This window comes from Rhinatrema bivittatum, chromosome 3, assembly GCF_901001135.1.
Source record: "Rhinatrema bivittatum chromosome 3, aRhiBiv1.1, whole genome shotgun sequence".
Lineage (NCBI taxonomy): Eukaryota > Metazoa > Chordata > Amphibia > Gymnophiona > Rhinatrematidae > Rhinatrema > Rhinatrema bivittatum.
In genome coordinates, this window is record NC_042617.1 from 90146303 (window position 1) to 90164018 (window position 17716).

The 17716-nt window shown below is 45.7% G+C and overlaps 1 protein-coding gene across 1 annotated transcript in view; it reads right to left on the minus strand.

Moving 5' to 3' along the window:
• Positions 1 to 17116, minus strand: part of RTN4 (reticulon 4) — a 159969-nt gene extending 142853 nt beyond the window's left edge. The window contains 1 exon segment of the mRNA XM_029593448.1: positions 16166 to 17116. Within this exon segment, the coding sequence (XP_029449308.1) occupies positions 16166 to 17021 (856 nt within the window). The 5' untranslated portion in view covers positions 17022 to 17116.
• Between the last annotated feature and the right edge of the window lie 600 nt (positions 17117 to 17716).

Below are 17716 nucleotides of genomic sequence, written 5' to 3' on the forward strand. Positions count from 1 at the left end.
ACAGCAACCTTCCTATTTACTGGAGACACTGAAACAAGATGTTCCCAAATACGCAGGAGCAGTTCTTTGAAGACCATGCATGGGAGCAGCCACCACCTCCTTCAGTGCATCCACAAACTGGAGCACCTCCAGCATGTGATGCCTAGCATCCTCTTCTGTGAGAAACTGAACAGATTCCACCATGGTGTGGATAAAACCGGCAAAGCTCAAGTCCTGTGGACATCCTCAGAGACGTTGGAACTTATCCCTCCCATGGGTCGTATGGGGCTTCCTCCTCACAGATCTCCAGGAGAGGTCAGCGGGGGACCCATGTTAACTTACCCATGGGCCTAGGCCTCTGGAGTTCTGGGGGCACAGATGGCATCAAGGTCCCTGAAGGGCCTGGTGCTGGAGCAGCAGTCTAGATACCAGAGGCCCTGAGGACCCAGAAGTAAAGAGCCTTCTTCCTCAGAGGAACAGCCCCCAAGGGGGGTAGGCAAATATGGCTGCCAGGGGAATGAGTTACCCCTGGGCACCTTGCAGCATAGGGAGGGCACCAAGTAATCCGAAAGCATTCCAACAGCAGTGCTAAAATCGAGGGAGTGGGCTCCAGCATTCGAGGGCCCGGAGCACTGCAAACTGAGCTCCTCCTCAAAGGCTGCTGTGATAGGGCAGGTGGAGGAGCAGCAGGTGCCACTGGATCACCACCCGGCACAGACATGGGAGATCGGTGGGGAGCACCTTGGACTCTGGTCACTTCAAGGGCAACACAGCTGATGCTGGTGCCATCCTGAACTGGAGCCATGTCCAGAAGGTGACTAGTGACTGTGCTTTCTCGATATCCAGTGCTCGGCCCAGTCTTTCCCCAGCATCAAGGAGGGCAAAGAATGATGACCTGGAATAGGAGGACACTGACAGCAGTTGATCTCTGGCACCCCTCTGGAGGGGGAGCCTGAGTTGAGGTGGACAGATGGTTTGGTGTTCATGGGCTCCCCCCGACCTTGTGGTGTCAATATGCCAGACACTGGCATGGAGGGCCCCCGACTTCTTGGGGCCAGACAGTTTTTCCATTTTATCTAAATGTGTCCGACGACACTCGAGTCATCTGGTCGCAAAAATGGCAACCTTGATCATGCGATGCCCCCCCCAGGCAAAGAATACAGACTTCATGAGGACCAGTCAAAGAATGGTCCACAGGCACTGGGGGCATTGCCGGAAACTGGCTAGAGGCATGGCCTCCTCCAATAAGCAGATAGACAAACCCCTGGAACCAACCACGCCGCCCCACCAATTAGGGGGAAACTAGGGAAGGGGGACCCCATGCAAAGGCAGTAAAAAAAAAAATTGTGAACAAACAAAACTCTGAAGACAGATCAGAGCTCCACCACTGTGAGGTAAGGCAACTGTACCATGGAAAGAAAGGGAGATCCCATGTGGCTGCCCAAATAGTGGCATGCTAGCCATGCTCAGTGTGCCAGCCAAATTTCTAGAAACTAAGTTTTCTGTGCCAGGCTCCATGTGAGGACTACCATCCTGCTTGTCCTAGGACAGTAGAAATTTAGATGGAGATTTAATTTAATTCATCTAATATCTAACATTTACCATCTTTGTCAAGCCCACTGTAATAAATCATAGCATGTGAACAAAAATACACATCTGAATTTTTCAAGCCAAGCATATCACTTTAAAAAACACTTTCCAAATAAAAAATTCACACACATTACTTCACTACAGAACTGAGTGAATTTCACACAACTAAACAGATTACGCTTCACCATGAAACATATGTAAAGCTATGATGAATCCACAAACTGCTTGATCAATGTTTCTACAACTCCTAAAAATAAGCCACTCTACCATGTACTCTATTTAAGAATAAATGCAACTATTTAATTTACATTCTGCTTTTCAGTGCTTCAGAGATTACATTTAGGTACTCTGGGTATTTTGCTGTCCCCAGAGGGCTCACAAACTAAGTATGTACCTGAGGCAATGAAGGGTAAAGTGACTTTCCCCAAGATCACAAGGAGCAGCAGTGAGATTTGAATCCTGGTTTACAGCCTGCAGCTCCAACCACTAGGCTACTCCTCCACTCTCATGAACAGCATTAAACACATACTGATGCCTTGGTCACAACAGGTTTCGTTTGGGTTCCTATAACACTGCTCAAATCAAAGTTCAGGCACTATGCAATTCAGTACTTCCAGAGTCTAACACCTCAATATCTGGCATGTTGTCCTGGGGCCTAGAGTGTGCCAATAGATTCCAAAGTCACATGTTCTCTCCCTTCTCCTAAGCATTGCCTATTGGAGCTGGATAAACTGGACACACAGGCGGATCAAACTGACATTTAAACAGGAAAAATTTAGCAGAAAGCCTTAGTGCATTTGCTTGTACACTTTTGAAAATAGCTTCAATTGGACCTTTTATGGGCAGAAGATATGCTCTCTATTCCCTTAGATTGATCCTTTTTTCAGTTATACAAGTAGGTCTGCGTGCTGCCACAGACAGTACAGAGGTTCAATTTCCAGGCTAGGCAGTACTCACAGCCCTGTGAAGTCTTGGCCATTGCTGATGCAGGAATTTAGGTTACTCAGGTTCCACAGAATGCTGCAGTATGGCCCCTGGCCAAGGACCATTATTATAATAGCTGGGCTGAAATGGGAAAAGGGATACAAGATAAAGTAGTGTGTTGGCCTGGTTGTTCCATGTGGGTCCTAGGCTCAGGTCTTCTACTCCCAGGCTAGGGATGCTGCAGAAGTCATAGCCCCTGGTAGGTATTTGCCGTGGGGGTGGATGGAAAGATACAGGGGGGCAGTTATCTTGCAACAGCAACACCTTCTTGCCAAGAGCAGAGTTTGGAGGGGATATAAAATAGGGGGGGAAATCCCCAGTTAGTTGTGAATGAAGGCTCATGGTGCTGTAGCCAAAGACTGGATCTGATTGCAATGAAGGAAGTTAGGGGGGGGAGAAATGTTACTCAACTGCAGATAGTTTGATTTTTCCCTCAAGGTTTATGTGCCTTGCTAGTTATCTGGGATCTTAAGACACATTTGGAGTAATTTACCTTCCCTGTAAATCACCATCTTGGTTCGAGAACTGTTGCAAGGGATGTTGGGTTAAAGTGATGTCAGTGCTACAGGACTTGTACACAGAGAAAGGGAACCAGACTATACAAGATGCAGGCTCAGCAGCAGCAAAGGCAGAGCCCTGTGGACAGGGAGCAACAGTGACATGAGCTGAAGCAGGAGGGAAGACTACTAGTAGAGTGACAGCTGACAACAACTGCTAGTATAAGCAATGCTTCTGAATGAATAAATGCTGCACAGGAAACAGCTCTCCTTTGCTCTGCTAACGTCAAGGTGCAAGATGGCAGCAGGCTAAAGCTTAGAAACAAGACAATTTACAAAGCCATGCAACAGACAATGCTGCCTGCCCTTGATCCCTACTCATAAATAAGCATAAGAAAAAAAGTGAAGTAAATGGTACTTTAATTCTGGCTTAAACTATCCTACTTGCAAAGTCTGTGGCAGATAGAGATTTGAGCTTGCATGCCAACTTGAAGCCATATTTCCATGTTCAACCACCCCAAGACGTACAAGTTCAGTCCCCTAAGATGGCAAACCTGTCTACACTTCAGGAAACTCCTAAAATACAAAATAATTGCACACAAGAGACAGCCTCTGTAAATCCCTCTCATGCATACTCAGTAATATAATGAAGATGAGAACTGGATTTAGACACCCCCCACCCCACCCCCACCCCTGCACTAGGGCAAAGCTCACACTGAGGTATATGGAACCAGTCCGATTTCATGTGGTGAACTGTGCTGGACTAAGTTCTTAACTTTTGCTGTGAAGGGAGCCATCAGCTCGATGTCCATGTACAGTTTTGAGGCGACATGTCTGCTAACAAATCTCTGGCAAAACTATATCCTTGCTATTACACATCTATCATATCCCAACAAGATTAGCATAGCACAAATTCAGCCTGTGGCTCTTCAAGACCAGCCTGTTCTGTGCCAAAGCAGTACAAATGAAAAGAGGTTATTGGCTTCTATGTAAAGCACAAAAAAGCAGGTTCAACTGTAGCTCTAGCTTAGAAGAATGAGTAACCAGCCAAGTACTACTGCCTCAGCAGAACCTGGAACACAAACTAAAGGAAGGTGTGGAAGCAGGAAAGCGTGACACCAAGGGCCTGGAAATTAAGTTTGGTGCTAGTCCCACTAGGTCCCTTTCCTTTATTGTTTCTCAGGACAGCCAATGGGTCACCATGACAGCCAGAAATCTGGCCAGGGCACCCAGGAGTTGTGCCCTGCTCCAGGTACCACCGTATCTGCCACCACTGGAACTGCTGCTCCTTTCCAGGCAGGGCCTGCAGCATCCAAACATCTGTGCTATGCAAGCCTTACGGTTCTGGCTGCTGCCGCAAGGTGAGAAGAAAAACAAAGGGAGCCAACAGCAGCCTGTGGGTGAGGCCGGCTGAAGCTAGCAAGAGGGGTACAGAGGATGGCTGGGGGAGAAAAGGACAACAGTGGGAAAGTGAGAGGGAAGGGGACAGACATTCTGCCAACAGCGATACCTGTGGGTGGGATGGTCAAGATTTACTAAGCTTTCCCTTCCTTCTCCCCCCAATAGACCATTTATTTATGAAATGGTTTTTCACCAAGAGGTCGAAGACTTACAGTTAAGAATCAGGTACAAATCAAATCAGACAAGGCAGGTTAAAAAAAAAAGTCACAACAATTCAAACCAAAATGAATATTCAAATACGAACTCCAGCGCGAGAGTTACAGGAAGGCGAGAGATGCTTTAGCAGACTGGAGTTAGTAATTTGCTTAATAGCTTATGTTTAGTTGCCTGTGCTGGATGTGTGTGGGGGGGGGGTTTCAACAGGATCTGAGATAGAGATGTCAGGTACCTGAGCATAGATTGTGGAGGGTTCAGATTATGAATTTGCAAATGTTAAATGGGTGGGTCCAAAAGCTGCCAAAAACAGCCAGATTTTTTTCCCAGCTTCCTGAAAAAATGGAAGATCAGGGGCCAGTTTGATGTGAAGGAGCACCGAGAGGAGATCAAAAGAGTTGGGGGGGCAAAGCCTATGAAAGTTTTCTGGTGAGGGCAAGGTGCATAGTTGTCAGGGATGGGCTCATCAAGTTGGCTTACAGCAGTGACCACAGTAGACTGGAGGGCACGGATGAGAGGATGGAGTCAGGTCCTTGAATTTGGTATGGTACAGTGTTGAAGCCAGAGTAAGCTTTTCAGGACTGGGGTATGCAATCAAATTTGCATGTCCTTGTTTCAGGCAGGCCACACAAGCTATAGGCAGCAGTTTAGGGTGTTTGATTCCTACATACAATGCGTTACAGTGGTCCAGGCAAGATATTAGTGGCACAAGTAGTTATGAAGGCATCATTGTCCAGCAATGGTATGAGATGGCAAAGGTGGCAGAAAACAGTTACTGCATGAACCTACATTTTGGCAGCAAGTTGAGAGAGAGTCTAGTATGAAGCCAAGGCTCCCGAGCAGAGTAAAGTTATTCCTTCAAGGATTATGGTGAGAAAAGCCTTTGATAAGTTAGACCTTAAAGGAAATTGCTGGGGACCCAGACATGCTGCAGGCAACTGGTTTATTATGCATTCCCCCCCCCCATCACATGGAAACAGAAAATAGCTTTAAGCAAGTTACGCCCTGAAGGAGCAGCTGCAGACCTCAAGAGTGGAATCCCCCCAAACACACACTTTAGTAGCCAGCAGATGAGGACACTCAAATCTCTCTTCAACATCTGTGTAGAGCACAGTGAAACAAGGAAGCAGGAGGAAGGCCCCTGAAATAGGAGCACTAATGTGCCACCCTGACCAGAAGGATGCCCAGCATCCATTCAGGGAGTCAAAACGGACTATTTTCATGGTCCAGTTTCTGCTGAAGCACCAGCAGCTAGTGACAGAGTTAGTCAAATGCTTAGAGCTGCATATTCTGAGAAAAGCCTGCAGTCGCACTTAACAGCTACAACATTGATTCAGGTACAGCCAAATAAAAAGCATTACAATCGTATGCGGTAAATCAGTCACCAAGCAGCTATTTCTAGGTGCAATGTCAAACATGGCACTCATTTCTAAAAGTGCATTAAAAGGGACAATCAAAGGGGAAATTAAGAAAAGCATGTACAACTGGCTCAATTCAACATTTATGGGATTTCTTGTCCCTTTTTATGATTTATAAAAGTCAGCCAGACAGCACAAAGAGGAAAGAAGAGAAGCCAAGAAAGTGTTCAAGGAGATCAAAATAAGCTTAAAAACTGTACTGGATACGATTCTAAAAATCGAACACCTGGGGTGGAAATGTTTGGAAAACGTGGGCACTAGGCCAAGCTCATAGGGTTAAATTAGATTAATATTCTGCTTTTCAGGCACTTCAAAGCAGATTACACTCAGGTTCTGTAGGTATTTCTCTATCCCCAGAAGGCTTACAATCTAAGGGCCTGATTTACCAAGGCTTTTCTCACATTCTGTATCTATGGGAAAATGATTAGTAAATGAGGCCTTAAGTTTGTACCTGAGGCAGCAGAGGGTGAAGGGATTTACCCAAGCTTACAAGGAACATCAGCAGAATTTGAACCCTGGCTTCCCTTGTTCACAGCCCACTGCTAACCACCAGGCTACTCCTTTACAGTTTTAATGCTCATTTTGCTTTTTGTCCTATTTATTTATTTGTGGTTTTTATATACTGGACTTCGTAGATAACATCAGTTCGGTTTACATTACAACTTCAAAATCAGCAAAACAGGCTTTACATAGAACTTATAGGAAAACAGTGAATAAAATAAAATTAAACTATACAATGAACGAGGCTTAGAGAGACTTAGAGGTTGTTGGATAACTGAGATGGTAATGAGAGAAATGATTGGGGGGATGAAGATGGACAGAATGTATAGAGGGGATGGGGGTTGTATATTGCATATAGGGAGGGGAGTGAAGAGTTGAAAGGGTTGCATGGGGGAGGGAAAGGAGGAGTTGCATAGATTGCAAGGAATATTTACAATAGATGCATTGGGGAGGAAGGAAGTAGCATATATGATTATAAAACTATATACAAAGTGTACATTATTGAAGATATGTAAGTCAAGGCATGAAGTTGAAAATCCAAGATAGTAGCAACTAAGCGGGAGTTATCTTATGAGGGATCGTAAAGTTAGAACTGAGGGATCTGTTAGGGGCAGGGACGCGGGAGAGGAGGGGTGGTGAGGGTAGAGGCATTGTGTGGCAGGGAGAGTTTTGTTGGCAAAGAAGATTGAAGGGTGAGCAAAATGAGTGAGTTTTGGTGAAATGTACTATTTGAATGCCTTCGTGAAAAGCCATGTTGAGTTTTCATTTAAATGTTTTATGGCAAGCTTCTTGGCGTAGATCTACTGGCATAGTGTTCCAAAGGGTTGGTCCTGATACAGAGAGTAGACTAGCTCTAGTTGTGGCCAGTTTGGTGGTTTTGAGAGGGTTAGCATGGTTGCATGATATTGGTGTCTTGTGGGTCGCTTGGTGGAATTTAAGGGAACCGTTAAGCCAGTACATTTCTGGGTTGTAAAGGGCTTTGTGAATGAGAGAGAGGGATTTGTACTGAATACAAGAAGTAATAGGGAGCCAGTGAAGGTTCATGAGTATGGGGGTTATATGCTCATTTCTGCGTGTGTTGGTTATGATTCGAGCAGTGGTGTTTTGTAGAATTTGTAAGGGTTGTGTGTCATTCTTAGGTAACCCCAAGAGGAGGAAGTTACAGAAGTCAAGTTTGGATAGAATTGTTGCTTGAAGTACAGTGTGGAAGTCAGTGGGGTGTTTGAGGGTTTGGAGTTTGAAGAAGCCATCCTTTAGGGTATTGCTGATGAACTTCTTTAGATTAAAGCTATTGTCAATGACGACCCCTAGGTCCCTGGCATGTTGGGAAAGCTGAAAGGAGGGTGGTGGGAGAGATGATGGGGGGTGTGATTAGCATAATTTCAGTTTTAGTGGTGTTAAGGGAAAGATGAATAGAATTTAGCAGTTTGTTGATTGAGAGGAGCGTGGAGTTCCAGATTTTAAGGCATTTGGGAGTGTGTCTGAGATAGGGATAAGTATCTACATCGTCTGCATAGATGAAGTGGGGTAGCTTGAAGCTGGAGAGGAGATGGCAAAGAGGAAGGAAGTAAATATTAGAAAGGGTGGACGACAGGGAGGATCCTTGTGAGACTCCTTGGTTAAGAGGAATAGCTTTGGTTTCATGATTTCCTATTTTAACTTTGAAATTTTGGTTACTGAGGTATGATCGGAACCAGTTTAGGGCCGATCCGGAGATACCAATCTCAGAGAGGCGTTGCAGGAGAATGTGATGGCTAGTAGTATCAAAGGCAGCAGAGATGTCAAGGAAGGTGAGAAGGAAAGATTGTCCTTTGTCCAGGCCTTTTAGTAGATAGTCGAGAGGGAGAGAAAGGTTTCTGTGCTGTGGAATTTCCTGAAGCCATACTGAGAGTAGAGGATGTGATTGTCTGAGGTATTCCATGAGCTGTTTGATAGTTTTTTCCAGGAGTTTAGAGATGAAAGGGATGTTTGAAATGGCTAACCCAAGCCTTTCTCCACCTTTTATCGCCTCTAGCACCTCCCTATAGACAGCTAGGTCACAGCAGCTGTTCTCACTCCTGGGCCCAGATCTTCCCACTGGCAACAGCAACCAATGACCAACCCAGCCCCCGGTTTCCCCCACATACAAACCTCTCAGATGCTTGGACAACTTTTTTCTAGCCCTGCAGGCATAAAAAGTAAGTCTAAACAAACAGTTTCTTTAAACACTGGTATATTAAAAAAACAAGCAAGATTCTTAAAAATGAGCAAAGTCATGAGTAATACATTAAAAAGCTAGCCAGCTTCAATGGACCCAAAGTCTTCCTAGCAAATGTATTGCCTTACATGTCCCATTCAGCACCATTTTAGGTGGTATTTTAAGTCATACATATGCACAAAGATGTTCACTAATAAGCAATCTAGAAACCGTGAACTCCAGCCAAAATTCAGGAGCTATAGTAGTGGGGTAGCCAACTCAAGTCCTCAAAATCCACAAACAAGCCTAGTTTTCAGAATGCCCATACTGAATATGCACAAGAGATTTGTATACAACGAGGCAGTGAATGCAAATCTCTCAAACATTAGTTATGGATATCCTGAAAACTCAGTGGCTGAATGTGTCTCAAGGACTGAAATGGCCACCCCTGAACTTTGGGAATGAAATGATTCTTTATAGCTTTTACTTTTTTTTTTTTTTTTTTTTTTTTTTACTGTTTTGCTATCCTCAGCCTTCCTTGTCTTGCCCAAGAGGAGGCAGGCCCAGGTGCAAAGTTTTTCAGCCCAACAAAAATGAATCACTATAAAGCAGTAACTCAAGAAATTGACACATTTATAAACTACTCTTACCAGGGCTAAAAATATTCCCAGCACCTAGACAACCAAAATATCATTACTGGCATGCAGCTGCATTGAGGACATCTCTTAGCATAGCCATGTTAAGGACATGCTCCTCCCAGCTGCCAGAAGACAAGATGTTGGCATGGCACTGTTGAGTAGTGCATCCACAGGCTGTGGGGCAAAAAAACATGCTATGGCTTTGTCACAGTACCTGCTGGGCCACTGAAGGCATACTGGCCTGGCACCAACAGCATGTATGATTTATATCACTGGTTAGGAATTAAATTTAAATCATGGTTTTCCACCAAAAAAAGATGCATATAGTACAGCTAAATAATTTATAAATTTAGATGTACAAGATTTTTTTTATATTTTTAGAAAGTACACAGCATAGAGTAGTTTAAGTGTATAACCACCTATAGGACCATTTATGTGATTTTAGACTTAAACACTGCATCTCTGGGTAGACTCCCCTGTAGAATAAATAAAAACTATTCAGTTCCATAAGACTGGGTCCCAAATAAAGCCTGTGACCTGTTGTGATCTAGTTTTAACACTTTAAAAAAAAAAGTTATGACTTCTCAAAGATCCAGACTTACAAAATAAAATCACAAAAAAAAAAAATTACAAAACAACGATAAAAATAGCCAACAAGATCTTCAGATTTCCCTCCTTTCCCTATCCTAACCCCCTCCTCTCAGACAGAATGGGACAGGACCTACACAAACCTCCCCATTCCAGACCTGTCAACATAAACCACTTTATATTCCCATCACCATTTCCCTCCAAGGCTTCCAGACAACCAACCCATCTCTAACCCCATTCTCCAATACTCCCAACCCCATAAAAGCAAAAGTCTCCAATTCAAGTGATGCAAAAGCAACCCAACTGATGCCTATTAAAAACAGTCAGCTGTTCAGTGGCATCATTCTCTGTTTCTGAAGTGTCTACAATAGCTGGGGAAGAGAAGAAATGCCTTTCACAATTAATATACAGCCCCCCCCCCCCCCAATCAGAAGGTCCAATCTTATTCAATTCTGATCTCTCTGAACCTCAGATCTTAAGACGCTATTTTTAACCAGATCTACACTCAAAATCTTTACACCCATCCTGGGCCGCACCAGGCAATAGGTAGAGGTCATCCTGTTGCAGTCCAGAGCAGGCTGCTGGGATAAAGAGATAATTAGTGGAGACAAAAGGAGACTGAGGGAAAAGGCTGGGAGACAAGAAAACAGACTTCTCCCTGCCACACCCCAAAAAAAAAATAAGATTAAGAAAACAAATTCTCCAGCTACAAAGTTTGTCTGGTACCTAAGAATTGTTTTGTGTCTAATTAGTTTTTTTTTCCATGAAACTGAACTTTTGTATTTTCAATAGACATTCAAGTGTCCACAGCTATTCTACAAGTTTATAACTCAAAACATTTCTAACTCCTTTCACTCATCCCCCCTTGGAGTAGAGCAGGGGCAGGCAACTCCTGTCAACAAGTGCTGCAAACCAGTCAGGTTTTCAAGATACCATGCTGAACATAGTCACAAGATGCATTTGAATGCACCACCTTCATTGCATGCAAAGGTACATTATGGATATCATTGCAGATATCCTGAAAACCCAACCAACTTGTGGCACTCAAGGACAGATTACATAGGGGAGCACAAACATTTGTCAAATTGTTGCCTGTATAAATGATGGAAAGTGGGTGTTGCATGCAATCAATTTTGTCCCTTAAATGAATCCTCTGCAATGGACATGGCAGAGAAGAGACACAAATGTAACATATTATAAAACATCTACAAAACAAATGCAAGGCCCAATAAGTATAGTTTACAGCCAATTACTCATACATAAAAAAAGGAGGAAAAAAAAGTCCAATTCACCATGGAGCAAAAGCTCTCAATAAAGGTGTAAATGACCTAACTAAAAACCCTCCTTCCCTCAATTTTTTCATCTTTATATCCAAAATTATAATTTTTGAATAATGCCCAGAGAAGCAGCAACCTAACCACTGGGGAATGCCAATGTTGGCTGGTTTGTTTCCAACATGGTCCAAAAGCCCCTCTAGTGGTTCAGATGGCCACGGTATTAAGAGTGTGGGCGAGCAGCAACACAAGAGGGCCTCAGCTTCACTCTGCCCTACCAACGAGTGGGTTCTCCTAGGGAAGAGAAGGAAGCCTCTTCCTGGGGGCTTCCAGTCATCTGCTTGACCAAACAACTCTCCATATATAATTCACTAGATAAAATTGTAGAAGTCTACAACAGGACAACAATATACTGATAAGATATTCAACTGAAAAACAGCAAAATAAGGGAAAATGTGTTCCTTGCAACTTATTGGCCCCAAGTACAAAATTCAAGAATGTTTCATAAAATGTTTCTATAATCTTTAACTATATATTCAGAATCAAGCTTGTAAGAATGATAGAATCATTTCATTAGCTATAGCAAAGCAGTTCTGGAGCAATGAGTAGTTCATACACCTTTCAAAACATGGCTTGAAATCAGTTTTGCAGAATTATTTAGAGACTAATGTAACAAAAAACGGTAATAAAAGTACATCTCAGGTAACTAAGATATTGGGTAGAGGTCCCTATGCCCCACAGCTGCCTGCACAGAACATACATCTTGCTTTCAGAAGCACCGCCAAATACTCACATGCAATCCTCTTTTCCAGCTACCACCAAAATATATGGCAGCAACCCAGAAAGTGTTAGCTGATTCTATAACTTAGTACCAATTATCACCAACATCAGCAAGTTCCACCGCTGTACTGCACCCTTATGCCAGAAAATTGAAATTGTCTTTATGAACATGCTTTCAAAACCCTTTTTAAATATCAAAACAGTTCAATGTATTTAAAGGGCAGAGTATAAAGACCAATTAGTGTAGAATTTGAAATTTCTCTTTTCAACTATATACTCATGCCTAGAAATAGCTTACTCCTTACACCATATGCTTAAAATCAGAAAGCTGAGGCAGCTTCTTTCAGTCTAATCCAAGTCCAGAAGGGACAGGCTGGGCTGGCAGTCTGCTCAGCCTCTTAAACTGTTAAGAGTGGAAATTACATAGGACAGCTTCTGAATTATTCATAACTTCAGACCGAGTCTGAGCAAACAGAGCTGCTGAAAATGGGATTAAGATGGCCTAGCCTCACTGTGAGGAATCCTCAGAGAATGCTTGGTGGAGGCACTCACATATCATGCTTGATTTCTGAGCCTGGACAGAAATGCAAGCCGCAGCATTCATTAAACACAGGGAGACACTAAGTTGGATGTAACAGTGTATTTCATGTTTTTAGTACAAATCTACAGATTACACAGTGAAATTCCAAAATCATAAATTCAAAGCAAATTAATTCCGTCCCGGTTGTGTTATGCTGTTAGCTAGTTTGACTACAATATATAGTCAGATATTAACAGGGTGGGGGGAACATGTTTAAAATTGATTTTGCCTGTCTATTGCACAAAATAGCTGAAAAGGTTCAAAAACCAATATTCTGCAAAGGAGGTCTTGCCCAAAGATTCAAAAGCACAATAAGTTAGTACAAATTGGACATAAGAAACCTTTTGGCTCTTTTTATAGAATAAAGCTTAAGGAATGTACAGCACCTGCCTTGGCATGGAAATGTGCTTTCTTTTTCAGCTGTCTCCCTTACCTACAAAGGGTCTGAAAAAATACAGTATGCTGATATTTAGCAACTAGAATAAAAATCCATTTTGCTCTCTTACATTTAAAAACTGGTTCTAATTACTTAGAAAAATGCCCTGAAAGAATGAGGCTATGTAGCAATGCAGGCACAGAATAGCCAGCTCATGTTTCACACTAGGGAACACAAGACACTAATTATTCATCTGTTCAAAGGCAAAGAATCAAGGGCATCCCCAGTGGTTAATCCTAAACAGATCCATGAGGTCATTTAGTCTAGGACAATAGATTATTTGCCTCATGGCAAAACAGTATTTTTAAACACAGGGTAATGAATCTTTTCAAAATGGCTCTTAATTTTTAAACAGAAGCAAATTGACAGCATAGTCTCCCAGTTTGCAAAGAGAGAAACCCTTAGTTAATACAGAAATAGCCATCATATACAGGCCACTCCTATTAGATTTACATAAAGTGTTTATCTATCCATGTTTTAGTCTAAATAAAGCCATCGTATTCTCTTTACAGTCAATAAATGTTAGCATTTAACACCAAAACTCTGCTGGATTGCTTATGATTAGGATGAATTTATATTTGAAATTAAAGAGGCCGAGTGCATACACCTAAACAAAGAATATTGAAGTAAAAAAGGCAAAATACAGACATTTGAAATGTAATATCAGAAGAATTCTGCAGATTAGCTGGATGAACAAGATCTCAAATGAAAAGGCATGCGATGATAGGTGAAAGAACCCTGGTGAAAGAACCCTGGCCAGAAGGAAAATCAGATTTGCTCATGTACTCAGCAGCTCTAATGTCAAATTTGCTAATCTGGTACTGGAGGGCATGAACAAGTAAGGAAGCAGAAAATGGTCTGGAGGCAGTGAGTGTGCATGGTCAAACCTGGAACCATGGAATAACCAAAGAGTAATGCTGAGCATATACAATGCCGGTGCACCACAAGTTGCCAACCTTCCTAATGAAGTCTGCATTTAATGAAATACTGTTTTAAATTAAATCTCATAAGAGTCTAATTAGTATGCTTACATTTAATATATCTTATCACTATTTGACACTTCACCTTTTTTAAGGAAAGGCACAAAGCAGATTACAAAGAGATGTGCTTTGCAATACATGTCTGGGAGGATTGAAAAATGAAAAAATCTAGGTAGCAATACATGGTGTGCACCAGGGTGGGCAAAGAGCAAAGGCCCATGTATTAGAACCAGCTTGTTTCTCCCTTTGTGCTGCCCATCTACCTTGCAGAGGCCTCAACCTGACATCAGTAGCATTGGCCCAGTGTCACATGCACTAATGCTTTATTTCAGGCTATCATGGATGACAATGGGCAGGTTGCTCCTGCATTTCCTCCTTGGGGAACAGGCTGTGGCTCCTCTGGAAAAGTGGTGCTGATTCCAGGTCCTCCCCTCCTCCCTTCATTCTGCTACCTATGGGGGTACTTTCAGCTGCCTGTCCAGCCTTGGCCTCATGCTTGGCACTTGTCAACAAGAAAAAACAGAATGCTTTTCGGGGGGTGCTCTAATATGCTTTCCCATCACAATCAGCTGGTGACATATGTACAACATTTCAAAAACTGAAGTATCCATTTTCTTAACGCCTTAGTAGGATCTTCTCAAAACTTTCACTAAGCCCAGGGCCGGAGAGAGCAGGAATTCGGCCCCTGCCAGCTAAAAAAAAGCAGGCCCCTATGTAAGGTTCTGATGTGATACTTAAGAGAAATCGTTTTCTAAATTTCCCAAATGTATTTAAGAAGGCTTTACGAGCTATTTTGCTAGCAAATTTTTCAATTTTATTTATACTTTTTTTTATTTATTTTGCCCAACAAGGAGTAGGCCCTAGCCAAATGGCCATGCTGGCACCCCCTCTCTCCTGGAGTGACTAAGCCTTCCTTCAGCACAGCAGTAGCAAGGCCTATCCCACCAAATTCCTGAACTGCGTAACTGAATTGGCCCACAGCCATTACTCGGGCCCTCCTCGGGGATGTTTAAGAGATGCCTAATGGAGATTTTCTCCTGTATGTTTCTGGCAGGCTTCCAAATACTGCAGAACACCGAGTCCCACATGACTACATGCAATGCTTTGATTTTTATCACAATATTCTAACAACCAGGGCAGTTCCCGGCCTGATACAGGTTAGGACTTTTAAGGGGGGGGGGGGGGGGGGGGTGGACGACAATGCAAACTTAGAATATATTGAACAGTTCGGGCACAGCCAGCTCACCGATTCTATCGGAAGCGCTAAGCACATCACGTCTCTGGGTGTAAATGCCGTTAGAGACACGGCGGCCCGGTGCCACTAGTGACCGGAGGGAGTACTGCCGCAGCAGGCACGCCGCTTCAGTACTCCGCAGCATACTGAGAGTGATGCCTTGCCAAGCTGCCAGACCCATTCAAAAGCCCTCTGAAATGACAGGACAAACTGAAACGCGGCCAAAACTGCCGACTTAAGAACAGAAAGAACCGCATTTTCACGCACAGCACAAGGGCACGGCTGAAAGGAGCATCCGCGCCCACCTCGCGCAGGGGAAAGCACCGCCCAAGACGAGTACAGAGCCGCCGCCCGTGTGGGCGTGAGAACTGTCAATCAGTCGCGACTCGGCCAATCGACGGCTCCCGGAGTTGGAGAACTGAATGGGGGTCGGGGGTGTAACCCTTGCACCCCCGGACTGGCAGACAATAGAACCTGCAGCAGCCGGGACAAAGACTTGAGACGGGGGTGGGTAGCTGGGGAGGCTCACGCATCGTGTGAGGGGGTAAGGCGCAAGTCGGAGCGACGAACGGGGGGGGGGGGGGGCGCAACAAGCTACCGACTCTCCGTTCGGCCTCAGCACGGTGCACCCCGCGTTGTACCGGGGAGCGCGCGGCTCTCCAGACAGCAGCAGAAAGGCGGGCGTGGCCAAGGGTGAGGCAGCGCCCCCTGCCAGTCCTAGAGCAGGAGCAAACTCCTGCCACGATCGCAGCAGCTGTGGCGCAAGTCACGGCCCCTCCTTAGAGGGGAACATCGGGGCGGGGGGGTAGCAAGAGCCGGGCCGGACACCAGCTGAACGTCACGTTACCGGGACCCTGCCGGGAGGCCATCGGTAGAACGGGTGGAGCTGCACTCACCTGCGGATCCGGAGGGGCCCCTGCGTCGAGGCAGAGCGGGTGGGACCAGAACCGGCTCATCGGGCTCTCGGGTAATGCCACTGGGCACCGGGGGTTTGATGCTGGGCTTCTCGGGCTCCCAGGAGATGCTGCCGGGAACCGGGGGTTTGATGCTGGGCTTCTCGGGCTCCCAGGAGGTGCTGCCGGGCACCGGGGGTTTGATGCTGGGCTTCTCGGGCTCCCAGGAGGTGCTGCCGGGCACCGGGGGTTTGATGCTGGGCTTCTCGGGCTCCCAAGAGATGCTGCCGGGCACCGGGGGTTTGATGCTGGGCTTCTCGGGCTCCCAAGAGATGCTGCCGGGCACCGGGGGTTTGATGCTGGGCTTCTCGGGCTCCCAGGAGGTGCTGCCGGGCACCGGGGGTTTGATGCTGGGCTTCTCGGGCTCCCAGGAGGTGCTGCTGGGCACCGGGGGCTTGATGCTGGGTTTTTCCTCTTCCCAGGAAGTGCTGCTGGGCACCAGGGGCTTGATGCTTGGCTTCTCTTCCCAGGAAGTGCTGCTAGGCACCGGAGGCTTGATGCTGGGCTCCCGGGGCTTCTCCTCTTCCTCACGTTTCGGAAACTGGAATGCTGCTGCTGCAGGCCGGGGCTGAGACGGGAAGGAGACAGTGAAGGGCGGGTGGGAATAGTCCCCGGCGCCGCCGGTTAAATCCAGCACCTCGCCCTCATCATCCTGCTCCCAGAAGCGCGGCTTGTCTTCCTCCTCCTCCTCTTCGTCTTCTTCCTCTTCCTCGTCCTGCTCAGGCTCCCGCGGGAAGCGATGCGGCTCCTGCGGGCTGGTGCTGGATATCTCCGAGGACTGGCTCTTGTACGCGTCCATGACCGAATGGGTGCGGCAGCCCGAGTGAGAACCCCAAGCAGTACAGGCTACAGACACACCCCACACCGTGACTCGCGCAGACTGAATGCCAGACAGCAGGCGCCGACTCGCCCTACTGTGCTCGGCACGTGACGCTTCGCGACGGATGGCAGCGTCCGCCAATAGGAAAGTGGACCGGAGGGCGGCGCTGGGCGGAGACGCCACTCTCTCCACCAATGGGAAAGCGCAGGCGGCCGGCGGCGACGTTCTCGGGCGGGCATGGTTGCTTTGGTAACAGGGCAGTGTGGGTAGCAGGGGCGGTGGCGCGGGAGGAGGGAGGTTTGCGTTCGCTGTGAGATGGAAGTGCGTTAGGGCCAGAGAGCCTTGCTCCCAACCTCTTTCTTCTGCTTCAGTACGTGCACAGTCCGCCTGACAGCGTCAGTGACAGCTTCTTGTTACCTGTCGCTGGCTTTCTTTGTTCTGTGGTTCGTACCACGCACTTTTTCTTGCATGGTATCTTCTGGTGTCCTATAGATCTCCTTCTGAAAAGATACACATTTGTCTCTTCTCATACGCTTATCAAAATAGAAGTTCGCTCCCATTGTTTTTGGTTTCCTGACGATACTCCGCCCGGGTTACTGGGTCCCGGCCTTCTGGAGCTGCTCCACACAAGGCCAGAATTATCTGCAGCGTAATGCGGTTACGCGAAAGGACGG